At 52.5% G+C, this 27,308-nt stretch overlaps 1 protein-coding gene across 7 annotated transcripts in view; it reads right to left on the reverse strand.

The window, feature by feature from the left end:
- Positions 1–27,308, reverse strand: part of SCAPER (S-phase cyclin A associated protein in the ER) — a 439,677-nt gene that overhangs the window by 125,679 nt on the left and 286,690 nt on the right. For all 7 annotated transcript variants that reach the window (XM_070054635.1, XM_051834595.2, XM_070054632.1 and 4 more), the window contains one exon: positions 5,809–5,924. In XM_070054635.1, coding sequence (XP_069910736.1) covers positions 5,809–5,924 — 116 coding nt within the window. The remainder of the gene's footprint in view (positions 1–5,808; positions 5,925–27,308) is intronic.

Genomic DNA, 27,308 nt, shown 5'->3' on the forward strand with positions numbered 1-27,308 from the left:
AAAGCGGGCTCTGTGGCCGGGCTGCCCTCGTTTCCAGCCCTTTCTCTCGGGGCGCAGCCCTGGGCTCCTCCTTCTCCCCCCTAGACCACCTTCCTCCGTGTGCTAACCCTGCACTCTAGGGCAGAAGCCCCCGACGGCCCACCTGGCAGTTACTCGACGTGATCCTTCAAATCCAAACACCCAGGGGAGAAGGACTGGAAGCGCTGCCATTTCCCTACTGCAGCTTCCTGAGAGACTCCACGGGCCCAGATTGAGGTCTCGTGCTGCCTCGGAAACCTGGCTCTGCTGCTCTGCGCGCTGCTTGCTCCTGAGTCAGCGCCCCGTCTTTTAATCTGTTATGGCCGTTGAAGGGCGCGTCACACGGTGTGAAACACAGCTGCTTAGGCAGGGTGCAGCACCCAGAGCAAGTGGCAGTACCACCCTGAACACCAGAAGGACCAAGACGCAGGAAGGGGGTGGGGTGACCGGGCAAGCTCAGAGCAGGGGTCAAAGCAGCAGGGGAGGACGTGCACAGGGACGGCTGGGGGAGCCTGGGCTGTGCTGCGGACTGGAGATAAAGGCAAAGACTGAACAGCAGAGGAGCCCAAAGACAGCAGCAGGAGAGCGGAGAGGCTGGGCCCCCCGGCACATCCCGGGGCCTGGCGTCTCAGGAAACTACGCTGACAGAAGCTGCCTACGCAGCCACACACTGCCGAGCGGAAGTCTCGTGTGTCCCGCCAGGTGACTGTTCCACAAAGCCAACATCGCAGGTTCCTACGGTGACATCCGGAGTTGAATGCCTCTCGGCGCACGGGGCTGACAGCACCCCAGGGGCAGAACCTGTATCAAACAGTTCCCAGTGGTGGCAATGCCAGTCCCAGGTCCACAGCTGACCCTAGGAGGAAACGTCCAGAAACAGGCCCTCTGGCGCCAGGGCAGGCATCTGCTTCGGGAGCGCGGTGAGACTTCTCTCTTCCGTTACACACGGCCAAGAGAAGGCAGGAGAAGCCTGGAGGCACAGGGCCTCGGTAGTCATGGGAGAGCAATGCTGAACACTCTCTGCCAGCGGCAAGGAAGGGCCCCTCTCTCAAAAGGGCAGTCCTGGCACTCTCAGGTTGCAGTCGACTGCGCCTGACCTACCTGGCGGCGGGCCACGTGCACAGGTGCCGGTGACTGTGGGTGCACAGGGGACTCCCACAGCGCGCCCGGCACAGCGCGAGGCTCTGCAGATGTGACGAATGCCGGTGCTGTCTCTGCACCAGCTCAGAACGTCAAGGCAACGTGATCCTGCTGGACAGATACAAGTTCTATTTTATTTTACTTTGGAGAATCAATTGGGCTATCTTGCCGTAAATCACCTCCCTAGGGAGAAGAGCTCCGCCACACGTCGCTCTAAACTCACTGCTTCCTGCTCCTCTCCATGATTACTGCTTTACTTGAGTAGGACTGACCGACCAGAGGCAGATAAATGCATACAGTGCAAAGAGGTAAAAATGCAGTATTACTGGTTGGTTGTGAACAAATAGGTTTATTTTACAAAGGCCACAGACTGGGGCAGATCTGTTTTTCCTCCAAGGTTAAAATGCAGGCAATCTTCCACCAACTAGTATGTTCTAACTGTCACAGAGTGACAAGGACAGTGACTGAAGACACGGTTCTAGCATTCTCTTTGGCCTTTTGAGTAGGAGCAGTCACAGACACAGGACATACTCACAGAAACGTACAGACAGACTAAAGAAACTGCCTAAAAACCCAGCTAACACAGGAGGCAGGATCAGGAGGAGCCTATGTGGCCGCGACAGGGTCGTGTTGTGAGCGCAGTCACATATCGGACGCAGCGTGTGCTTTGCGCCATGTTCCATCCCTTGGAACAAGAACTCATTCACGTATTCAAACAGGACTAAGACGTCACATGACTGATGTATTTACTACATCTCTGATGCAGGAGTTAAAATCTAGCGAGGAGACAACGGAACAACAAATGAACTGATCACTTGGCAAGACAGTGCATAAAAAAGTGCGAAACCAAACCATCCCTGACCTGTTTGACACGTTTCTCAACGACCAGGTGAACACACATACGTTCTATAGATCAACTGTAGGCTGGTGAAAAATTAAAGAAGAGAAGCCCAGAGGTCAAACTAGGATCCAGAAGAGATTGTGAGAGTCTAGGCTAGAGTGGACCAGGATGACTGAGGGTGGAAAAGCAAATGCCCAAGTGAAATGAATAGATTGTAGCTGCTTCCAGACCAAAGTGACAGAGATTTAGGGATTTAAAGCTCAGTAATTAAGCCGTATAATAGGGCGTCAAAGCAGTGACACCTGTAACAAAACCCATCGCTAATAACTAAGTGCTTCCTTTGTGCCGGGCCACCACACGGGCTTGTGATTTAATCCGCACAATGGCCTCCAAGGTGGGCACTGCGCCTCCCACTGCACTGAGGCTGTGTTACAACAAGTAATTTGGCCCAAGGCCACGCAGCTAATGAGGGAGAAGCAGGCAGTGAAGCCCGGATCTCGCTCCAGAGCCGGCGCGTTTTCCCCTCTCCGATGCTGTCTGCTGTGCCTTGTGCATGGACCCACCTCTGTGTAAGAAACTGTGGGGTGGGGGGGGGACAAGGAAGGAGCTAAGCGAGGCCGAGGGAGAAGGAACTGAGCCCCCCAGGCAGCCTGGAGAGTGGTCTCTGAGCCTCTCAGAACAGCAAGTAAGTGGAAGGTGACGGGGGAGACCCAGCCCAGGGACGGATTCTGCTGTGCTGGTGGCCTTGTGAGTTCTGACTCACGCACCCATCACTGCCACGATGTGGGCAGATGACACTGCAACACAGAGTTTCGGCCACCACGTCCACTCCCGGCAGAGCCGTCTACTTATTTATACAACATGGGCTGTTCTTTATGTCCACCCCGAAATGACAAACCACTTTTTATTTTCAAATAGGAAAAGCTTTGATGAACAACTGTTGTCAGTTAAATCAAACACAAGGCTAGAACACGTCACCCATTCTCTCGTCCTCGCTTTCTGGGGGCAGAACAAGCCTCTCCCCCGAGGGACAGGACGTGGCGTGAGGAGTGCGCTTTCTTGGCACCGACAGCAATTTTTCTGCAGTGCACTGGGTTAAAGGCTGACTTGGAACACGACATCCTAAGTCCTGTCCACGAGGCTCCTTTCCTTGGTTCTGACAAAGCAAAACAACTCACTGCAGATTCGGAAAGCTCTCAAGATCTACATTCCCAGAAGCAGGTGTAACTGTCAGTTTCATGCTTTCAGAAAGCTACTGGAAGCAAATATTCATTCGCAGAAGTTACCTAGCAGTGATCATCAAACAGAAAGCAGGACGCACAGCTACACACAGCGACCAGATGGATGGGCAGGGCGGTGAGGGGAGGGTAGCAGGCAGCAGCACAGCCTCTCCCACAGCGCGCGGGCCACAGGGCAGGACGCAGCCGGCGCACAGTCCGGAGCCCAACAGGCAACTCACTGGGCAGCGGCCTAACTCCTCTCCTTCTGCTGTTTATCCCCGAGGAAAATTCAGCGCCGCAGGGGATGCTAAGCCGGCCCCTGCAGGTAAGTACCATGACGGCACACAGCGTGAGTGGACGCGGCAGCAGGTTTGTGGGGGATGGGGTGGGCTCCTCAGGGAGGAAAGGGAGGGTCTGGGCAGGAGCAGAGCGGAGGGAACAGCAGGGGCTGTGGTCGGCCTGAGGCCAGGGGCCAGGGCAGGTTTGCGCGGGGAAGCAGGCGGAAGCCACACAGGAGTATGTACTGGACCAGGCAGCCGGTTCCTGCCCACGGCATGTTGATTCGACATCGCCGGCGGGAACTGCGGTGGAATTCTGCTGTCCCTCCTCTAAGCAGCAGGACACCACCCCGGCCTCAGCAGCGTGCGGCTGGTCCGGACAGCACCGGGGAATCCTGAGTCAGCGCGAGTCGCCCACAGCTCCCTGGCCTCCCTTGGTAGGTGGGACCTGGCTGAACACACGGGTCTGTAGGCCCAGGGAGAAGGACAAGCTCTCGTGCCTGGCTCTCGGGACTCTGGGGCGCTTTGCGGAGGGCTGTGCCAATCACACTTAGGTCCTAGGAGAGGCACAGACGAGCACCACCACGACACTGCCTAACGCAGCACCCAGGACACAGGCACTGCAGCTACGGGACAGCCAGAGCGCTCAGCAGCAGGCACGTGGAAGCCAACCAGGAAACAACAAACCGGAGAGAGACGAGAGCAGTCCAGGGCACTTAAGCTGAAAAACGTATTTCATGAAAACATGTATCTTTCTTTCCTCCCTGCTTGCCAGTTAACAGCCCCGTGATGACGCCACGCCCAGCAACAGCCTCTGAGCACAGCCCGTCCGGTCCTGACAAGGAAGACCTCCCTGCACTCTGACAGCTTCCGCTCCACAAGGCAGCGCGGCCTCCAGGTCGCCAGCCCTTTCCTGGTTCACTTCTCGTCTCTCAGCAGAGCAAAGGCACCCCCAGACGTCTGCACGTGGAGGCCTCTCCCGTCAGGCGGACAACAGGCAGACAGCCCTCACCTAACACTTACCCAGTGTTGCACGGTGCACAGAGAGCCCTCACACGTTACTTCAACTATCTCCTGTACCCTGCGAGGCGCTCTGATCACCCCTATTTTTCAGTTGATGACACAGACACAGTGAGAGTAAGGCACCCGGGGCAGGTAAAGACACGTGCAACCCATCTCGAAGTGCCAGGGCTTGATACTCGGCCCTGGCTCCTGACTCCCACTCCCTATGAATGCGGACCCTTGGAGGCAGCAGCGCCGGCTCAGGGACTGGGTTCCTGCCATTCCCCCAGGAGACTCAGGTTGAGCTCTGAGCTCTTGACTTTGGCCCAGCCCTGGCTGTTAATGGGCATTTCAGGAGTGAACCAGTAGATAAGCATGCACTCTCTCTTTCTGATGAGAAAGAAACAAAGGGAGGGAGTCAGGGAGAGAGGGAGGAGGGGAATGAGGGAGGGAGAAAGGAGGGAGAAAGGGAGGGAGGGAGAAAATAAAGGCAGGTAGGTAGGTAGGTTGGCTGGTTAAGGCAGTTGGCTAAATTACCCTATGCGGTATCTGGAACCCAGGTTCGCCTGACTCCAAAGCCAGTGCTATCTCTATTTTACCAAAATGTCTCTCAGGAAAAGATAACATACTCTTGGAATTCTTTTCCTGCTGTATCCAATGAACAACTGTGCTGACTAAATAGAACAGGTTTCTCCAATGGTATAAGTGACCTTTTATCGAAACTTCTCCTTTGAACTCTGCAAGTGCAGCAGCCATGCATTGTCCCTTGGGGCCACGCCTGCTACCATAAGCTAGGGACCAAGGACTTGCAGGGGGGCTTAGCAGGAGAGCAGACACTGGGTCTCAGTGCGGCACAGGCCCCGTGACCCAGAGCGATCTGCAGTCACACGGCAGAGTGCAATTCCGGCAGAGTGCCGGGAACTCTTCCTGCGTGCAGGGCCGTCTGCACCCTGCACAGCTCGCCTTTGTGAACGGCCTTCCCTCCTTCCCGTACGCCGCATGGCAAGTTGGCTCTCTGCTATGCGTCGTGCTGTTCAATTTCTGGAAGCAGTTAAGAGTTCATCCATTCTCAAGATTAGAGCAGGCCATAGACCAAAGAGATTTCCTCTGCAAGGCTTTTAAGGCTCAATTTGAGTTTTCTAAGTCAGTCAAGCGCCTCTGCTTCCCTCCCCGATGGGAAGTGTATGCTTGTGAGAGTCCAGCCTGAATACATACATAGTTTTCTTGTGGCTCCCCTCATATGGAAACCATAGGACACAAATGACTCACAAATGAAACGTGGAAGACGGATTGAAAACACCGTACTTACTTAGGCGGAATTCGTGAAACCAGGTTCACATTTGTGGCTGGGACTACTACTTGAAGGATGTGTTCCAGGGCTGTTAATCCACCAGCGACTTGAAATGCGATCTGATCTGCCACATTCTAGACAGAAACACAAATAGAAGTTAGCTCGATTTCCCAGGCATGAAATTATAACTCAATGAAATACTTAGTCGTCGCCTGGAATGTTCTGTGGGTTCAGTGAGCTTCACAAACATTTGCCGACTGCCTGCTCGGAGCTGAGAAAGGCAGGTCGCGAGTGTGAACACGGACGGCGTGGCTGCTGCTCCCACGAGGCTCACGCTCAGCGCACGGGACTGGTTCTAACCAGGTATTATACGTAAGGTCAGTCCAACCACGATCATGACCTTGAGAGGAGGGACAGACTCTCTGTGCGAACATTGGGGCAATTGACGGGCAACAGGGGAGGCCAGCGCACAGCCGGCTTCTCTGAGAAAGTGGGGTTTCCAGACAAGTGGGGGGCGGGGGGCGAGGAAGCAGCTCTCCGACAGGGCGGAGGCCCACGTATATGGAAATGTCAGGTGGTACTCCTGGACCCCGCGTCACTGTGTGGTCCTAATCGCCGCTTAGCAAGATCCACTGCCTTACATTTTTTTTTTTTTTTAACTAGGAGGGTTTTCTTCAGTTGAAATAATTCAATATCATCATTCTCATTTTTAAAAATCCTGGGATTTTTAAAAATCACTTCAGCTGTTCTGGGGGAGGATCTAAAGTAACCATTTTAGAATGCAACATGTAACTACTGCTACTGTACTGTACTGCTGAACTGTACATAAATCTTGTGGGAAGGAACTTAGGTGTCCTGCTGCTTCTCCATACTGCACTTCGAATCGCTGTATGGCACACGTAGAAAACAGGACAGCAGTCTGCCGTAGCCTGAACCGTCTCTCCCCAAAATCCTCCCAGGACTTCAGAATGGAACTGTACTTGGGAGACGAGGACTTTAAAGAGGTGATTAAGTTAAAATGGGCCCTCATCCAATATGGGTGAGATATTAAGAAAAGGAGGAGCCACCAGGGATATGCCCACATGGATAAAGCCACGTAGGACGCTGGGAGAGGAGACCATTTATGAGCCAAGAGAAAGGCCCCAGAAGACACGAAACTGGCCGACACCTTGAAACTGGACTGCCATTCTCCAGAACAAAGAGTTCTGCTTCTATACCGGCCAGGCTGCGGAGCTCTGCTCTGGCATATCTAGCAGGTGTCCGTGGCCCCTCTGACACCACCTCACACCTTACCCATCACAGCACACACCCCGTCACACTCTGACATCCTCACACTCCTTACACCACATTTCTTCTAATTGTGCTGTTCACTGAACCTTCAGACTCCTTGGAAATACTGAGTTCCTGGTGTATGTTATTTTTTCCAGGGAGAGGATTTAGGGGAGAGATCTGGGTATCACAGACTCTATCGAACACATGTGCCTGCATCTTCTGATGCTCTGAGCGTTAATAATCTACCAACTACGGGCTCCACCACACATCGGGAACCTGGCAGTGTAATCGTGTGAATATTTTAATCATCCAGTGGGACCTTCTTTCTGCACAATAAAACACATTTCATGACTACAAGTTCATTGTGAAAGTCAGACAAGAACTCATAGCTTCAAGATTAAAAACGAATAATTGTTATCAATGGAACATGTTTCTTTGTAATAAAACTAACAATCACAAAATTGCAAAACTCAAGCGCTCAGTAATTTATTTAGAACTATAGTGCTGCTGGCACATATCCTTTTTATGCTAGAATGACAGTGTAATTAGAAAATAATAACCTTTGTACTACCATGTAATACACAGAGAAAACAATACTTGTACGGCTGGATGAGTTATGAGAAATGGCACACACTCTCTAACAATTCCACAATGTGAAAACGAGAGCTTTAATCCCATCAAGGTGGCATGTACCAATGCCATTTCACTAGTCCAAGTGATCAATTTCAGTTCACAATTGATCACACTGATAGTTCTAAGAGTCAAAGGGATCACACAAACAGGACTAGTGTCTGCTAATACTAACTGATAGAATCAAAAAGGGAGAGAACGATCCAACATGGGAAGTGGGATACACAGCAGATTCACAGAATGGCAGTTGTCCTAAACAGCACTCTGGCCTCAGAATCAGCCCTTAAGGCATTCGGATTTGGCTGAAGAGCCCATGAGAGTATTTTAGGCATGGAAAGCCAAGACACTCCGTAAAAAAAAAAAAAAAAAAAAAAAAAAAAAAAAAAAAAAAAAGGACCTAAATGAAAAATCTCTGCGAGTGAGATCCCAGTATAAAGAATGGAGCCATCAAAGAAGGAGGTACCTTTCTCAGAAGGGAGGAGAGAACTTTCACTTTGACTATGACCTTGTCTAAGTAAGATCAGAGTCGGCGAACTCAAAATGCTTCCACAGCCTTGGCAACTCATGACTGATGCCATAAACAAGAGTGTCAAATTGTTAAGTCAACAACAAGAGTCACTGTGTACTTACTTCTCATGTGGGATCTCTGTCCTTAATGTGTTGTCCAATGTGAAGTAATGCTATAACTAGTACTGAAACAGTATTTTACACTTTATGTTCTGTGTGGGTGCAAACTGATGAAATCTTTACTTAATATATACTAAATGGATCTTCTGTATATATATATAGATAGATAGATAGATAGATAGATAATTGAAAATGAATCTTGATGTGAATGGAATGGGAGAGGGAGTGGGAGATGGGAGGGGTGCGGGTGGGAGGGAAGTTATGGGGGGGGAGCCATTGTAATCCATAAACTGTACTTTGGAAATTTATATTTACTAAATAAAAGTTAAAAAAAAAAGAGATGAAAAAACAAAAAACACAAAAAACACGAGAGCTTTACCGCCTGCCATAGCGTCCCTGGTGCCCAAGTCACTCACTCCAGCCTCCCAAATGCAACAGCTCTCCTGGCTTTTACATCAGCATTCATTCTGCCTCCCACAAAACCAGAATCCTACTTCAGATATCCAGCTACATCTGGCTTTCCTCGCTGTCTGTGCTGGAATTCGTTACCTCGCTGCATGCAGAGAGCAGTGTTCTGTTTTCTCTGTGCTATAGTATTCCTACGTCTAACTCTGTACCTCCACTTACAGCGACATTCGGATGGCTCCACTCTCAAAGCTCAGAACAGCACTGCTCCAGACGTTTCTGTATGTGTATCTGGTGCAGATGGGAGTGAGCTGGGCATGGGTGCAGGAGAGGAGCTGCTGGGTCAGAGTGCGCACAGGGGTGTTTTCTACAGCTTTGGCCAAACTATCTGGAACAGTTTGTGCACATACTAGAGTGCACTGCTCCCTATTCTCACCAAAACATGTTTTTTATGTCTTTTTTTTAAAGATTTATTTATTTATTTGAATATCAGAGTTACACAGAAAGAGAGAGAGGCAGAGAGAGAGAGAGAGAGAGAGAGAGAGAGAGAGAGGTCTTCCATCCGCTGGTTCACTCCCTAGTTGGCCACAACGGCTGGAGTTGTGCCAATCCAAAGCCAGGAGCCAGGAACTTCTTCCAGGACTCCCACATGGGTGCAGGGGCCCAAGGACTTGGGCCATCCTCTACTGCCTTCCCAGGCCACAGCAGAGAGCTGGATGGGAAGTGAAGCAGCCGGGACTAGAACCAGCGCCCATATGGGATGCTGGTGCTTCAGGCCAGGGCATTAACCATCTGCGCCACAGAGCCGGCCCCTTTATCAGTCTTTCTAACATCAGTCATTCTAATGTGGACTGACAACTTACTGAGGTTTTTATTCACCCGTTCCTGATGACTGGGAATCCTGACATCTTGTGTTTATTGGTTATTGCTGTTAAAATATTTTTTTAAACAGCACAGTTTCTCTCAATATCTACAGAGACTCGTTCCAGGCACTGCCACCCTCCCACGCCCTCCCCCCCAGACACCAGCATGTGTGGATGCTCAAATCCTTTACATCAAATGGTGTAATATTTGAGTATAACCTATGCCGTAACCTCCCGCATTTTTTTTTTTTTTGGTCAAAGATTTATTTATTTATTTGAAAGGCAGAGTTACAGAGAGGCAGAGAGAGAAATAGAGGTCTTCCGTCCGCTGGTTCACTCCCCAAATGGCTGCAACAGCCGGCACTTGGCTGATCTGTAGCCAGGAGCTTATTCCAGGTCTTCCACACAAGTGCAGGGGCCCAAGCACTTGGACCACCTTCCCCTGCTTTCCCAGGCCATAGCAGAGAGCTGGGTGGGAAGTGGAGCAGCCGGGATTAGAACCGTCGCCCATATGGGATGCCGGCGCTGCAGGAGGCGGCTTTACCCGCTACACCACAGCACCAGCCCCCCTCCCACATACTTTAAATCATACCTAGGTTATTCACAATACCTAACACAACCTAAATGCTGTGTAAACAGTAGTTACACTGCATTGTTTACAGGAAAATGACTAGGAAAAAAAAGTATGTCCGTGTTCAGTACGGAGGCAATATTTCTGAGTATTTTCAATCCATGGTTGGTTGAATGCATGAATGTGGAGCCCATGGGGGCAGAGGCCCAGTGCCCTGCATGCTTGTGAACCGCTCAGAACGTGGGTGCATGGTTCACTCAGAGCACAGCCACCATCGGCACCAACCCTCCGCACCACTCCAGAGTTCCCTCGTGCCCTGCTTGCAGCCAGGGTCTCTTCCCCGCAGAACGACTGCTGTTACGGGACCGAGCTGGTTCTGTCTGGCTGGTTCATGTAACTGAGACCCTGTGGTATGTAGGAGTGCTTTCTGGGTTTAACCTGGTAGCGACTGCTGGTCCCCGCAGTAAATCCACCAGTGCCAGGCCTAGGGCACCGCAAAAGCCCCTGACGCCTAGGAAGTGGCGGAGGATGCGTTGTCGCGATGCGGGAGCAGTCACACACACCCGCACCTCCCTTCCTCACAGCAAAGGGGAATTAGAGATAGAACATTTTAAATGTCCAAATGTGTAATTATACTTAAAAAATACACGAAACGTCTCTGAAGCAGGGATGGAGACGCTCCCGGTGGCATGAGGACCCCACGTTCAGCAGACTTGCAAGAGTGCCCGCTCCCTCCTCGGCTCAGCCTCCAAGTCCTGGCGCCTCTGCTTCTGCCGCAGCTCCCGATTCGGCCCTCCACCCCCGCTCCCCGCTGTCATGTAGTCCAGGGCCTCACGTCCTCTCGCTCGAGGTACTATAACGGCCCTGATTAGCATCTCTGGACCCACGCTCAAGCCCTCTAAGCATTGCTTCCCAAACTCTAGCACAGAAGACAGATTTCTGTCTTTAAAAGTTGCACTCCTTAGTTTTGTGAAATACAATACGAAAGAAGTACTGGACAAATAATATGTACTAAGTAAGAACTGACATTTAAAGACATTAGCTGTAACAGACATAGAATTACTCTGTCGAATCACTACAACTCACCCTTAGCTTGCATAACTGTCTTATTACGTCCTGTACAGTGCCCTGGCACTGGCCCACGGACTCAAATTCTTTTTTTTTTTTTTTTTGACAGGCAGAGTGGACAGTGAGAGAGACAGGGAGACAGAGAGAAAGGTCTTCCTTTACCATTGGTTCACCCTCCAATGGCCGCCACGGCCAGCGCACCGCGCTGATCCGAAGCCAGGAGCCAGGTGCTTCTCCTGGTCTCCCATGAGGGTGCAGGGCCCAAGCACTTGGGCCATCTTCCACTGCACTCCCGGGCCACAGCAGAGAGCTGGCCTGGAAGAGGGGCAACCGGGACAGAATCCAGTGCCCCGGCCGGGACTAGAACCCGGTGTGCTGGCGCCACAGGCGGAGGATTAGCCTATCAAGCCACGGTGCTAGCCGGACTCAATTTCTTTTAGAATTTATTTATTTGAAATTGACAAGATGTATCATCCATCTGCTGGGTCAATCACCAGTGCTTGCAGTAGCCAGGGCTGGGCCAGGCTGAACCAGGAACCTGGAAGTCTACCCAGACTCCCATGAGGGTGGCAGGGGACAAGCGCTTGGGCCATCACTGCTGCCGCCCGCGGTGCACATCAGCAGGGAGCTGGAGTCTGAAGCAGAGCTGGACTTGAACCTGGGCACTGCAGTCCGGAATGCAGGCGCCCCAAGCAGTGTCCTACCGCTTGCTGTGCCAAACGGCCACCCCTGTGGGCTCCATGTGAGCGGTCCTGCCCTGGGCGCTCCCAAGAGTAAACACGACCATGTCACTCTGCTTAAAAGTCTCCAGCGAGCGACTCTCCCCTCGCCACCTGCAGTGACACGGACACGGTTCTCCAGACTCTGACCCCCGATATCCACCTCCTCCCCCGCCACGCTCCTGCCTCTCAGGCAAAGTCCTCGGATGATGCACGGCTCTCCTGCCTCTGCACCTTGCAAATCCCGTTCCCGCCCGGAAGGGCTGCTGCTCCTTTAGTTTTCCACCCTTCTGTTGCCCGAGACACTGGGAGCTTCCTGAGGTCAGAGCCCAGGTCAGCTTCATCACCACATCCCCACATCCCCAACCCTCAGCATGGGGGCTGCACCCAGGGGTGCTCAACCACCGGCTGCCCAACGACACTGACGAGTCAGCCTGACAAAGCTAGTCTCTCGTGGTTCTGGCCGTGGAGATGCAGACCCAAACTGCTCGGGTCTGGTCCCGGCAGACTCCTCCATTCCTCTTACCAAGTCTGCCTCCCAGTTTTCCACGGAGCTGAGCTTCACGACCCAAGAGCAAGACTGAGCTTTTCAAGACCACAGGGCAAGTTCACCTTGAACCCCAAGAGCCACAGGGGCAGGAAGCACACCCTCCTCCCACACCCCGCCAAGGCACGAACCGATTCGAGGGTGGGGCACCTGGTCACGCAGGCAGTGCGGCTCATCAATCTGTCCGCAGGGAAGCAGCAGCATGGAGGCTGCCCCGGGAGAGGCTTCCACAGTGGGGGGAAGCGGGTCACGCTGCAGAAGCGGAGGGGAGGTACTGAGTGAAAGCAGACCATTTTAATGTACACATCTACGCCTTAAAAAAGCCCAAACGCCAAGCCTTTTATCCAGTGCCAACGACATGGATGTGACCTCTTGGAAAATCTCGAGACACAGGCTCCAATAGACATTGAGCAGGACAAAATAAACCAAGCTCAGGAAGATAAAGGCCACTCGAGGCCAACGTTTCTCTAATGTAGTAGCAACAACTGAAGCTTTAATTTGGCATTTGCAGCTTACTAAGGAAATAAAGAAGAAGAAGAAAAAAATACCCACCAAGGGCGAAATAAAAACATCGCACGCATCCCCTGGAGTCCAGGAGGGATCTGGTCACACACACTTCCCTAGGGGGCGACGCCTTGGCCCCCGCGGCACTCCTACCCCAACACCTCGCTGTGTCCTCCTCAGCGCCCCCCCACAGTCCCGCATCAAGCCAGGCTCAGCCCACCGTTCCTGCCCCATTCTCTCTCATCAGTGAGCAACTTTAGCATGGGACCTGGCCCAGAACAGAAATGCTGGCTGCCCGAGGGGATGGCCACAGCACAGACGGACAGATGCAAAGTTCTCGTCCCGGCTGCAAAAGTGTTGGCCGGCACCGCAGCTCACTTGGTTAATCCTCTGCCTGTGGCGCCGGCATCCCATATGGGTGCTGCGTTCTAGTCCCAGTTGCTCCTCTTCCAGTCCAGCTCTCTGCTGTGGCCCGGGAAGGCAGTGGAGGATGGCCCAAGTCCTTAGGCCCTGCACCCGCATAGGAGACCAGGAGGAAGCACCTGGCTCCTGGCTTTGGATCAGCGCAGTGAGCTGGCCGTAGCAGCCATTTGAGGGGTGAATCAATGGAAGGAGGACCTTTCTCTCTGTCTCTCTCTCTCTCTCACTGTCTAACTCTGCCTGTCAAAAAAAATAAATAAATAAAAAATAAAAAAATAATTAAAGTGAGCTGTGAGGTTTGACAGAGGAACACCATGCAGAAGCAGGCACGTGTCACGGGGAGGCCTGCCTCTCTGGTCCCACCCCTGTTAAAATGAAGGAGTGGGGCGAACAAACCTTCTCAAGCATGTGGCAGTCAAAGCAACAGATGCAATCGTAAAGGGAAACAACTTTCGCACAGCAATCTGGGTCGCCGACCGGTGGTGCACGAAGCCCCTCATCTGGGCTCTGTCCGTGCCCAGCAGGCTAGCTCCCGGTGCCCTCTACGCCTCTAGAGGCTGCCAGGCCATGGCAGACCCGGAGCTCCTCCAGTGCACTGACTCATGCTTTGTCCTCTCCCTCTCAGTCTCCAGAGCAAGTGAGCACACTGAAAATGGTAGCCCAGGGCCGGTGCCGTGGCACAGTGGGCTGAGCCTCCGCCTGCGGTGCCTGCATCCCATGTGGGCACCAGTTCATGTCCTGGCTGCTCCTCTTCTGATCCAGCTCCCTGCTAATGGCCTGGGAAACCAGTAGAGATGGCCCAGGTGCATGGGTCCCTGAACCCATGTGGGAGCCCGGAAGAAGCTCCTGGCTTCAGATTGACCCAGCTCTGGCCAGCACAACCATTTGGGGAGTGAACCAGCAGATGGAAGACCTCTCTGTCTCTCCCTCTCTCTGTAACTCTACCTCTCAAATAAAAAAATAAATCTTAAACAAAACTTTCAGAAAAGGAAATGTTTGCCTACAATTACTCTCTCCATCCAAACTGACGCCTTCTCAGAGCGTAGGGTTCAGATGTGCGCTCTCCATCCCGTGAGATCCAGATCAAACGCTGCGTCTTCCATGAAGCCCTTCCTGATCCCCTCAAGCAAAGGCAAGGCTCCCGGTGTAGTTACCTGTGTTTCTTCTGTGGGCCTGATCACTTTCACTGTGCCCGGAGCTATCTGTGCCCCCACGTTAGGCTGTGAAGACTCAACTGTCCTCGCCGTGTTCGGATGGGGGCCGAGCCCAGGCTGCACGCGTCTCACTGCACCGGGCAGGCTCTGCCCAACCGTGAGACCACCGCCTTCCAGAACGGGGGCCTGGCTTCACATCTCGCCTCTCCTCAACCCCCTTTCCACGCATTCAGACATGTGGGCCTTGAAAACATTTTCATAAACAGCTTGGTAATTCTGACCAAAAGCACACGTAAAGATGAAGTGCGCGGCTCTCCCTGCGTACCTGGCACGGCACCTTCGTAACCCTGCCTTCCCCTCCCTCTCCCACCGAGGGACTGACAACGGACTAATAGGATTAGCGCCTCCATTCTAATAATCCAGCTTAGCTAAAGGCCTGCAAAAAATGACAGCCTCAATCTGAATTACACGGCCTGGGAATCCATCCAATTATCAAGCGGAGTAACTGTTATTGCCTCTCCCATCAGAGGAGAGGCAGCTGTTCACTGCAGCGGCCTTTGTGGCCGACTCCTCTGCAGGCGGTAATTACGTTCTTTGTGGTCAGCCGGGGAAGGCCCTGCCCTCCTAGTCTTTTAGACAGAGGTGGCAGATGGAGAAAGATGTCTTGCTTGTTCATTAGCAGGATAGGCTGGGTTTGCTCCGAGCATCTGTGCCACTTTAAGACCTGGTTGGAGATAATACAAGTAGGTTTTGGCAAGTCCACAAACTCAGAACTCAGTAGCGCAGTCTATGGAGATGGGGGATACTGGAGGGTAGGCTGCAGGGGGCTGCTTTCCCCCTAGGGAAAACCACCCTGAGGCTGGACAGACACCTTTTCCACGCAGCGACTTCACCTGTGAACGTGCGTGTCAGGGCAGCCAGCTCCCCGAGCTGTCTCCTCCCCTGCGCCCTTTCTCCTGTCAGCTCTCGAACTGTGGGCACCCTCAGGGTCCCATCACCTCCACAAATGTCTACGCCCAGCTTCTCAGCTGCAGGCGCCGGGGCTCAGAGAGTGAGATGCACCCGCAGGAACGTGGTGCTGAGAACAGGACGCTGGGAGGCGCTGAGGGGGACCTGGGGGATGGAAAAGTCCTGTCCGGAGCACAGGAGCGACCCCTCTGTGATGCTGATGAGAGCCCAGGCCCTCCGCAGGGTTCTCTGCAGGGAGCTGAACCCGGCCACTGCTGACCAGAGGAAGCAGCAGCGGCTACCACGGGGGGACAGGAGCCCCACGGCCCGAGTGCTCCTTCTCTTTCTCCTGCTGCTCCGAGACAGACGACACAGGTCAGTGTGGAGAGGTCATCACTGCAATCCAACAAACTCACAGCAAAGTCACTTCCACCTTCCTTACCATGTGGCTCTGTGAAGCTGCCGGCCGGCAGGCACTGGGCCGGGCCCAGGGCCCAGAGGCCACACTTAAAAGCAGGGAAGTGCGTGAAGAAATGGTAAGGAGAGGCTCATCACCGTGGCGTCACCAGTACCTGCTGGGTCAACGTCTCAGAATAACACACGGGACCCCTGCAACATACACCACTACCATGTTAGCCACAGTGTCGTACAGAACTCCTGTGCAGCGAGACATACGGATTGACGTTATAACAGCAGACGCAGTGCAGGGTATCCGGGTCAGAGAGCCTCCCTGCAGAGGGGAGGGCTCCTCGGGACCCAGCCGGTGCCCACAGGCACAGCTCTCTGAGCTAGCCTGCTACCAGGTTCAGTGTCGGCGCCCCCAAGTCAAAGGTCTACACCCTTGAAGCTCAGGTCTTCTGCCCACTTAGGGCGGCCCGCTGGCTGGCAGCAGGGCCCGGGGAGCCTCACCGGGGGGCGGGGAGGGGGTTCCTTCTTATTCTTCATGCCTGCAGTAAGTGTCCTGGAGGTTTTAAAAGACATGGGACCATGGGACCATGAGACCAGGAAGGGGGTGACATGTTAAGAGCCAGGACCAGGGGCATCTGGGAGTGCATCTCAGAGCTCAGGGGCTCCTCTGCTGGGAGACAGCAAGGAGGGTAGGATCCCACGGCCCCAGCTTCTCTACAATGCTGTGCGGCCCCAGCTTCTCTACAACGCTGTGCGTCTTCTCTGTTCAACTGTAACCTTGATCATACTGAGTATTTACTTAACTGCAAACTAGCTGTGAGCTTTCTAACGGCTGGGGTTGCGCTTACATTGGATCCTGCAAAAAGTCACTGTTTAGTCAATATCTGCTGGACTGAAGAATTAAGGAACAGTCTCATTTTGGGGGTGAGCTCTGATACCCCGAACCCTCAGGGAGTAGAGAAAGCCCATCGCCCACGATGAGAAGGAAAAGGCTCAGAAATGCCTGTGTGCGGGGGAAAGTCAAGGTCAGGGCACAAGCAACGCTGGGAACCGTAGAGGAAGCCACTGGCCCTCGCGCCGCAGTCTCAGACCTGCAGGGGCCGAGCCCACAGGGAGAGGACGAGACAGGAGGGTCGCTGCAGGGCCTGTGCCAGCCACCTTGATTTACAGGCTTCCCCACGCTTCTCAGTATGTTTTTCTGCCCTTCGCAGAGAGAGTAGTACATCCTGAGGGAAGAAGGGAGGAGGGGAAGAGCTATTCAAACAAACTGGAGGGAACAGGAACCCCCAAGTTTACTTTCCCCAAGGCCATCCTGGGGCTGAGAAGGTGTCCACGGCTCGCCACGTGGCTGCTCTCTCACACAACCCTCCCTGCAGTCCGGCGGGGGGGGGGGGGGGGGGGCGCAGGAACACCAGTCCTGGAAGAACCAGGCAGCTGCCCAGGCTGGGCGCAGTAGGGGACTGAGCCCGGGCCTCCCCAACATCCGTGTGTACGCTGGGTCCGCGTGTCAAGAACGCTGTGGGAAAATCTAGTGAGTGGTTTAGGTGCATGTCTGACTTTCTGTGCACTGAGCACTGAACATCCCAAACTGTAAGGTCTCCACATCAACACCATTAGAAGCAGTTTTATTCTGAAATACTTTCAGATGCGCGGACGGGCTGCGAGGGTGACAGCGCTGCTACATTCCTCATCAGGCTTTCTGGCATGTTTGCGTCTTGACGTAGCCATGGTGCATGTCTGCAAACTGAGAGGTTACACTGGTACTACTGTAGCTTTCATTTGGAGTTTCTGTTTTTCCACCGGAAGTCCTTTTTCTACTCCAGGAACAGAAAAAGAGCATCACACTGCATTTAGCTCAATACTGTTCTGAAGGCAAGGTTGGGCTACTGTCAGCCGTAGATGAGGGATCCTGAGCGCTCTCATATGAGCGTGCACTAACAGCTGAAAAAATGCTTGAAACAACCCAGACACAGAGAACGCACAGGAATGCAAGCTTGACTATCGCAAGTAAACAGAAAAGGAAATGAAAGAGCTCACTGGATTCTAAGGGACTGAAACATGAGCAGTTCTTTTAACTGGCAGTGCCGTTCTCGGGACGGTCAGGAAATGGGAAGACGTGTGCACACAGCAGGAGGCAGGCGGGCCCTGGGTGAGGTGGGAGGCAATGCAGGACCAGGGTTAGAGGGGAACCCAGATGGCTCACAATGGGCTCCCTGCAGCTCCCGCCCCAACCAAGCTCAGTCCCTCTCTCGGCCAAGGCAGCCTTTCACAGGCTCTGCCCTTCCGGACGCCATGGAACTGGAGCTCATCTCTGCAGCCCCCCCCCCCCCCCCCCCAGCTTCCAAGGCTGTAGAGCAGGCTCCTCCATGGTGACCCGAGGAGACATGGATTTGCTGGGACTTTTTCCCAAGAAGCGGCTGGACAAAAGCCTTGCAGTGGGGCACGAGGCGAGGTGAGCAGCTGACTTCAGGAGCGACCCTGCGGGGAAGCGTGGGCCTGCCTCCCTCTGTCTGGAGGCAGAGCGTGGCTGGCCCACGAGTGACAGGCCAGGCCGGGGCTCTCCCAGATGCGCCACCTAGAGCCTGCTTTCTGTTGGGTTCTCCTGCTCTAGCATGTGAAAGCCTCTGCACCTACGACAGACGCACGGGAGGTAGAAACAGCGCAGACCTCGGGACTCTGGGACTACGTCACACATCTGCGGCCCGTCAGAGTGTGTCCACGTCAACCTGGACTGTGGTCGTGGATGGAAACAGCTGAACAGTGCCGACCTCTGGGTCTGCAGTAAAATGCCGCACGCGGAGGGGAGCCTGCAGGATGCTCTCAGAACGTCCAAATCTTTTCGGTTTGGCTACAGTGCACTAGAACCTACGCATACTCAAGAGTGAACGCTGCCCCTGGACTCTAACACCCACGCTGCTCCGTGCGCTCCTCTCGGCTTCTGAGAATAAGCAGCAGGCGAACCAGGATGCCGCCAAGTCTGCTGACTTCAGGCAGACACAACTCAGAGGGGTCGTGACGCCAGACAACAGAGGACCCTGCAGAATCTTTTTTTTTTTTTTTTTTTTTTTGACAGGCAGAGTGGACAGTGAGAGAGAGAGACAGAGAGAAAGGTCTTCCTTTGCCGTTGGCTCACCCTCCAATGGCCGCTGCGGCCGGCGCTGCGCTGATCCGATGGCAGGAGCCAGGTACTTCTCCTGGTCTCCCATGGGGTGCAGGGCCCAAGCACTTGGGCCATCCTCCACTGCACTCCCTGGCCACAGCAGAGAGCTGGCCTGGAAGAGGGGCAACCGGGACAGAATCCGGCGCCCTGACCGGGACTAGAACCCGGTGTGCCAGTGCCGCAGGCGGAGGATTAGCCTAGTGAGCTGTGGCACCAGCCTCCCTGCAGAATCTTATGAAAAGGCAAACATAAGGCTCTTTCTCATGGCAGGGGATGCCCTTAGGTTTATTTGGAGAGAAATCTGATGACCGACTGACATTTCCACGGAGTTTGTGATCTGTAGTCTGAAACAGATTCTAGCTTTAAGTCGGCTTGCAAGCCATACCCCCCACATGGCGGGAGGTAAAGTGACCCCAGGGAAGGGCAGTGTTAAGATCCTAAGAACCCACACCTGTGCAGAGGCACCGGGAGAGCGGAGGCCTGTTCCTCAGGATGGGGCAGACACAGCAGCGCAGCCGGGGCGCCTGACGCTGAGCTACAGGGGACCGCCCCCTCAGCTGTAGACCAGGAACCCGCAGGCACACTCTGTCTCTGCCAGCGCTCAGGGGCTGTGAGCACAGGGCGCAGAGCTCTGCCACAGCTGGGCTCCTGACGCCAGGCACTGGGAAGTTGATGCCACATACCAGCAGCTGGGCTGCCTCAGCCGCCTGCTGCCCCCGCACCCCACTCATAAAACAGGGCTCAAAGTCCCCTTCCCAGGTGCTTGCCAGAGGATTAAATTCTGGCCCGTCAGTGCTAAGTGAGAGACACCCCTCTCAGTAGATCAGGACTGTTCTGCAGGGACCCTGCACCCTGGATCCTAACACCGCATGGCAGCACGGTTTCTGTCACCAACGCCTGGACCTTGGCTAAGAGGCCCCGATTCCCCCGAACGTGCTTGGCTCAGTGCTACTTCCTGACCTCTAGACTGTGCTCAGTCCTCCTCCAACACCCGTGACGCCTCAGCGCCTCCCCAGTCCTGACAGCCACAGCTTTGTAACACAACTGGGTGTTCAGCTGTCCAGAAGGGCAGAGCCTGTGGCTGCCTCACTCCCTGATGCTGATGTGTCCCGTGTGCTTGGCACATCAAAAAAATGACCAGCCTTCGCTGAGCGCTCTCCTGCACACAGGCGTGCTCTCTCTCTCTCTCCCCTGAAGGGCCCTTGCAGGACCCACCGCCTGTAACATCACAATAGCACGAGTCGATACAATTACTGTTCTCATCCTCATTCGCATGGAGGAACTAGAGAAGACCAGTAACCTGCTCACTGTCATAAATACCAAGTGCTGATCTGGTAGTCAAACGCAGACCTGTCTGACTCCGGAATTCGAGCTGCTGACCCCCGCAGTGCCCGGCCCGGCCCCACGGTCTGCAGTGCAGAGCAGAGCTGGCTGAAGGACGCGGGCGCCTGGAAAGCAGGTGCAGCCACAGAAAGGGCCCGTGGGGGCGAGGGTGGGGCGAAGCCTCCCCGGACAGGACAGCACGACGGACCCGATGAACGATGGACTCGAGGCTGCAGGGGCCTCCATCTCACTCCTGTCAAAGTTCTAGCAGCTAAGAACAAGTAGCGAGAGTCAGAAAAGGCTTAGAGAACCCAAGTACTCCAGATGCAGCAGGCACTTGAAAATGAAGCAGCTCCCTCTCTAGGTGTGAACACTGCTGGATGAGACAGAGATGTGTGTGCCCCTGGACACAATGAGGTGCCCACCTCGGCAAATACACGGGATCTGTCCATCTAGGCTTCTCCGGCATTTTTTATGGTTTGTGATCACATCAGTTCAGCCTAAGCCCAAGAATGTATAAAGAAGGTACATGTGATGTCTTGGAAGACCAGTTCTAAGGATGGCAGCAAACTGCACAACTAAAATCTGCACTTTGGATTCAGTCTTCAAGAAATCAATGAGACAAAAGTCGCAGGGCTGTTTGAGATAAAAAAAAAATGCCATGAATCCTCCAGGTTCTCTGGCCCGAAGCACAGTAAACCCGGCACAAACACAACCGAACAGTGAGCTGCTCCTAATACCACGATGCTGCGACTCACACCAAGTTCTCCCTGAACGGACGGACTTGGTGGTGTAATTCCCAGAACTAACTCTTCCTCTCTGGTATCACCCCATCTAGCATGTTGGCCACTTTTGTGCAGTAAGCTATCTGGGCCAGACAGTCATCTGGTTTAATTACCTTAAGGCAAGGAACAGGCTGGGACGGCAATCCCCCACACCCTTTCCATTTATTTTCAAACATTGATTGCCTGCCAGTTAAGAGCTTGCTAACTGGCAGACAAAAAGTACACAGACCAAGACCTGCCCGCAAGGACCTCACAGTCTACCAAGGAGGCGGGCCGGACACAGCCAGTTCCTGGCTGCATTTACTAGTGAAACAAACAGGGTGGCTATGAGTTAACGGACCGAGCTCCCTTCACCTGTGAGGTGTGAAGGGTGTGACCTGGCCTGGCCAGGGCTCTGAATCTCCTTCAAGGAGCTGAGGGCTCAGTGCAGGTGCAGCGGGTCTGGGTGCCTGGGTCTAAGCGAGTGTGACAGTCACAGGCCCCCGGGCTCCGGCGGGAGTGCTCTGATGCCTCCTTTCATAATGTTACGTTCAAAACACTTTTCAAAACATTTTCACTGATAACCGGGGTACTTGTACACAGGAGCGGGCCCTGGAGAGATTATACGGCACTTGTCATTAAGCAGTTATCAGTCCATGGAAAAGACACAGGGGTAAGCGATGAGGGGAGAAGGAAGACACAGGAGATCCGTGGTGACCTTTCCCCCAAAGGATGCCACGTATCGACCGCAGTGTGCTCCAGTTCCCAGTTCCTCAGACCTTGAACTTTCACTGATTCCCGTGGTGTCACTTCGCAGGTGCCATAGGTCTGTAAGGGGTTTGCAGATACTGGCTTGGTATTTCTTCTCTGAACACAGCGATAGGGACCACCGTAGAGACCACCACGACCATGCCAAACACAGAGCAGCCAGAACCGTTCAAACAGGGGGCTGGTACTTAGTAACGACTTTCATGGCTGTGTGCTAACGTATTCCAAGCCCTGGCTGGCCCCCGAGACTCAGAGGCAGTGTGTGTGCTCAAGCTCTGTAAGCCGCGAGCTCCCCACAGAGGCGACCGACTGTGTCCTTCTCAGGACGTGCACTTTGCCAAGTTAATCTCTTCCTGCCTGCTCATCTTTCTAATCCCCCAAGAACACGGTTTTCATATTTCAGATGGCCTGTGAGTGGCACTGCCTGCCAACAGATACACAGGTATGCCATCCTCCCTTTCTTCTTTTAAATAATAATATAACTCAACAGGAACAGCTAGAGCTATTGCAAGGTAAAGTAGAGCATCAGTTATGGGGTGGTGCTGTTTGGCACAGTCGGCTAAGCCTTTGCCTGCCTTGCCAGCATACTGTATGGGCTCCGGTTTGTGGCCTAGCTGCTCCTCCTCTGATCCAGCAGTGGAAGATGGCGCAAGTGCTTGGGCCCCTGCACCCACATGGGAGACCCTGAAGAAGCTCCTGGCTCCTGGCTTCGGATCGGCCCACCTCCAGCTGTTGTGGTCATTTGGGGAGTGAACCAGTGGATGGAGCATCTTTCTGTCTCTCCCCCTCTCTCTAACTCTGCCTCTCAAATAAACAGAAAAACTAGTAATTAAAAAATTATTTATTCTCACTTTATTTGAAAGGCAGAAAGGGAGGGAGGAGGAGGTAGGGAAGGAAAAATAAAGAAAGTGAACCACTGGTTCATTCCCCAAATGCCCACAACAGACAGGGCTGGGTCATACCAAACCCAGAAGCCAGGAACTCTCTCTGGGTTCCATATGAGTTTAGAAATCTTATATATCAGTATATAGTTTGTATATATTTATATGAAGACATAGGTAAAACTCAGGTAATGCTTTGAGTTCTACTTTATTAATTTGATATGTTACCCACAAAATTGGATGTGTCTTGGCTGTTTAGATTTCTTTACACAAATATGATGTTACTGTCCTTATAACCCTACTACCTAACATAGTTCCTGCCACAAAGTAGGTTCTTAATTATTTATTGAGTTAGTAAATGAGTACTTCTGTACTAATAAAACACTAGTCTACCAAGCAGTGACCTGGAAGACGACAGTCCCTATATGCAGGTTCCTGGTTCCTCCGGAGAGCTGTATTCCATACAGATAGCTCTGCCCACTAATCACAGTGTCGGAATATTTTTTTTAATGTTTACTTATTTATTTTTATTTGAAAGGCAGAAGGAAAGGGAGAGGGAGAGGGAGAGGGAGAAAGAGACGGAGAGATCTTCCATTCCCTGGTTTGGTCCCCAAGTGTCAACAGCCAGGGCTGGGTCAGGACGAGGTCAGGAGCCCAGAACTCCATCTGTGTCTCCCACGTGGCAGGCAGGGACCCAGACTCTCGGGCCATCAGCTGACGCCTCCCAGGATTGCACCAGCAGGACGCTAGGGTCAGAGGCAGAGCAGCGGGACTGAAACCAGGCACTCTGCTATGGGCTGTGGGTGTCCCACTTGGCAACTTAAGCTGCCGGGCTGCATGCTGCCTTGCTATCAGAATTTAAAGCTGCAGTGCACAACACACACGATGCATCCGGGCTAACTACTCAGAAACACCACCTCGAGGAGGCAGAGGTGAGCTGTGGCCCTGCGCGTGCTCAGGGAGGACTGCAGGCTTTGGGTAGCGCCACCTCCTGCCCTTCCTCCACCAGATGGCCGGTGGAGGTGGGAGCAGCCCCCCAGTGACCAGCCCGGGCACCCTGCTCTCTTTGCTCTTCCAGCCTGTCCTCTAATTTCTGCCAGAACAGCCTTATTTTCAATGCCCCAGTTCTGAAACAGCTAAGTAATGGCTATTTCCTGAGCACACACCGGCCAAGACGCTGTCTGTTCCCTGGGTCTCTGGCAGGACCTCCTGCCCCTGCTCACTGTGGGGTAACGTTGGCACTTGCTCTTTCAACAACCATTTCCCAGTGAGCCCCATGCTCGCCTTATGGTAGGGGCCAGGGACAGCCAACGTAGACGCGTCCACCCCCTTGGGAGTCCACCGGCCAGTGCTCTATGCTGGTATGCTTTGTTTCTATCCATGAGTATGTGAGGACTATAAACTCAGCAAAGGCCAGATGGTGAAGTACTACTCAATCCCTTAATCCGAATATTTTACCAGAGAAGACGTCTAAAGTGACCCTTACTGCTCTAAGTTCACCAAACTGTATAGAGCAATTCCCACTAGCTAACAATGAGAGTGATAAGGAGAGTCTGCCCTCCACAGCTGCACTTCCCTAACACATTCCTGTCCCCGAAGAGTCACTGGGCATCACAAAAACACACAAATGCTACACGGTACACAACCTCAGAGAAGCTGTGCAGACTCACTAGCGGTGTGTCAGTCCCACCTAAATTCAGTAAGAGATGTAAGAAGTCTGTTTCTACGGCACTTGATAAAAACCGAGTGGAGCAGTCCAGACAGTTGTCCACTGAATGGACTTGGCGGTCATGGGTGGCAATGTGTCCCCACACACCAGGCTGCCAATTTGCTCCTCCCTGATCGTGACTATGAGGCTGCTGATGTATTATTCATAGCTACATTAAACCTTTTACTGCCTCTGTACAGAATTTAATTCAGAGAACGCTTTGTGCCAGCAAGAATTCCGTGTAAATTACACAAAAAATCATGTTTCTGACAAGTGAGTTATATAACATTTCTATTCATCAAAACAGACTCTTAGTACATAACACTGCTTGCTATTTCTATGGAAGAACCCAAAATGCACTGAGACTGACTTTCCTTGAAAGCGTTTAAATGGATAAAAAAGAACAACTTAGATCCAATCAGTCGCAAGACTGCTGATGTCAATGCTGTTAATGCTACAATGAGTTCCTCGTCAAAGGTCATTGTTTTTTTAGGTTTTATAGTTTGCAGGAAAAAGTAAAATAACAATATTCAGATAGCTAAATCTGAAGCTCATTTTCTCATAGATTGTGTAATGAGATCTGAAAATCAGGACTGGACAGAGACAGCTGAAGCACACACACAGACACATGCGTGGGCCACACACAAAACGTGACCCCAAGGTTTCAGTCACATGACAGGTAGGGACTGAGTGGTTGAACCAGCAGTATCAGCGATATCAACAAAAAGCTCTAATTTAGCAACACAGCTTACTGAAAAACCAGTTTCCTGCACACCCCTGCCACGATGCCAGTGGATTAACTTAATGCCTTAAATCAAAGTGGAGCACCGCTGTAACCGACATGATCCACAAAATTCAAATTAGAGCAATGACAGTTTATACAAGCATTTTCCACATTACAAAAGAATTCACACTCAGTTAACCTAATTGGAGTCACACACACAACAATTGGGATTCTCCATCGCTGATTTATGCACCTCCCTTTCACGGACTGAGACGCTGAAGTGGAGAGTATATCACCCTCTCCAGCACGCGGGACAACAGGCCGCGCTAGTTACTTTTCCTGCAGGAAGCGTAGATTTTCCTCCGGGGAGAAAGAATCAGTTTTTTAAAAACTAATTTTTTTAATTTTTTGTGTTTGAATTTAAATGGTATGTGTACTTGCTTCACATTGTCTTTCTAGGTTGGCGTTCATGATTCAAGTATTTCAAGAGTGATATGTTCTCTTTTTGGATTCATTTTCCAAACGAAAAACTGAAGTTAGAAGGGAGGCAACTATGTGCTCAGACAGTCTGTCAATGACCCACCTTTTTTTTTTTCTCTCTCCATTTTCTTTTTTCCTTTTAAAAATGTATTTATTGCAAGTTGAAAAAAAAAAAAAAACGAAAAGGTCAAGTTAGTGCTGCTGCTGTTCCAAAAAAGGTCACGAGGTCAGAGTTGAAAGTTCTAAGTTCAGATTGAATCCGACCCTCCTCCCAGAAGGTCCTGAAATAACAGGTCAGTAATCTTTGCAAAAAAATGAAGAAACATCGGAGTCAGCCAGGAGTCTCTGATTCTAGGTCTGGCTGTGGACTCGCACGTTTTCAGTTCACAGAGCTGTGCTGAGCTGCCGACTGTCCTTTATGAAAACCTGATAGACACAACACAGACACGCAGAGTCCACGTGCCACAGAGGAGGTGGTACTACGAACTCTAAGGGCTCAGATCCCAAAGGCAATTAAACATATGTGGGGCTAATTCATCTGTTTCATGAATATTGGTGGCGTTCACTGGCCTCCAGCCACAGAGGTGGGGGTGTATGTGTGTGAGAGACAGGCTCCCCTGGGCACACTCCCACGTGGCGCTGACACAGGAGGACTGCTCACTTCTTTCTCCCCGGAGGAAAATCTATGCTTCCTGCAGGAAAAGTAACTAGCGCGGCCTGTTGTCCCGCGTGCTGGAGAGGGTGATATACTCTCCACTTCAGCGTCTCAGTCCGTGAAAGGGAGGTGCATAAATCAGCGATGGAGAATCCCAGTTGTTGTGTGTGACCCTGGTAAATTCACTTAACCCCTCGCACCTTAGTTTCGTCACATACACCATCAATTTCTGACTCTGAACAAGGCTGACGTGACCGGCAGGCCTGAAATAGTTCCTTCAAAACATCAACACAATCAGATCTGCACAAATCTTCCTTATCTTAATGGCCCAACTGCCCAAATGCTTTGCATTGCCAGCAAATTTATAAACTTTTAATGGCTCTGCCTGACAACATGGAGAAACACACCATAAGATGCTTCGCTGCTCTAGCTAAAGCCAAACAAAAACAAAACCTGGGATGGATGAAGTAGTCCTCCGTACAACACACGTGCTGCACACAGATGAGGCACGTGGGGGACGGCGTCACGGCATGGGAGACCAGCGTCCATGAGGCCACGGTCACACGTTCATTTGCATTGCGGGCATTTACGGCTGAGTGGACTAGAAACCAGCTCGACATCCATCTAGTACGTGGGAGCACACTCACTCAGGACTCACAGCTGACTGCACGGTTAGTTTTGTCTCTGTATTTTCATGATACTCAGAAACAGGAAATGGGGACGGGGTGCTGACTGCTGAGCCCCGCATTTAAGATGCCACTTACGGACACCTGCAGTCCGTGTCAGGCTGCCTGGACCCGGCTCTGGCTCCGTCAGCAGTGATGGTGAAGTCACTGGGTTCCTGCCACCCACGTGGGGGACCTGGGTTGAGTCCTGGCTCTCAGCCTGAGGACATCCAGAGAATAAACCAGCAATGGGG

Source organism: Oryctolagus cuniculus, chromosome 12 (assembly GCF_964237555.1).
Source record: "Oryctolagus cuniculus chromosome 12, mOryCun1.1, whole genome shotgun sequence".
NCBI classification, from domain to species: Eukaryota; Metazoa; Chordata; class Mammalia; order Lagomorpha; family Leporidae; genus Oryctolagus; species Oryctolagus cuniculus.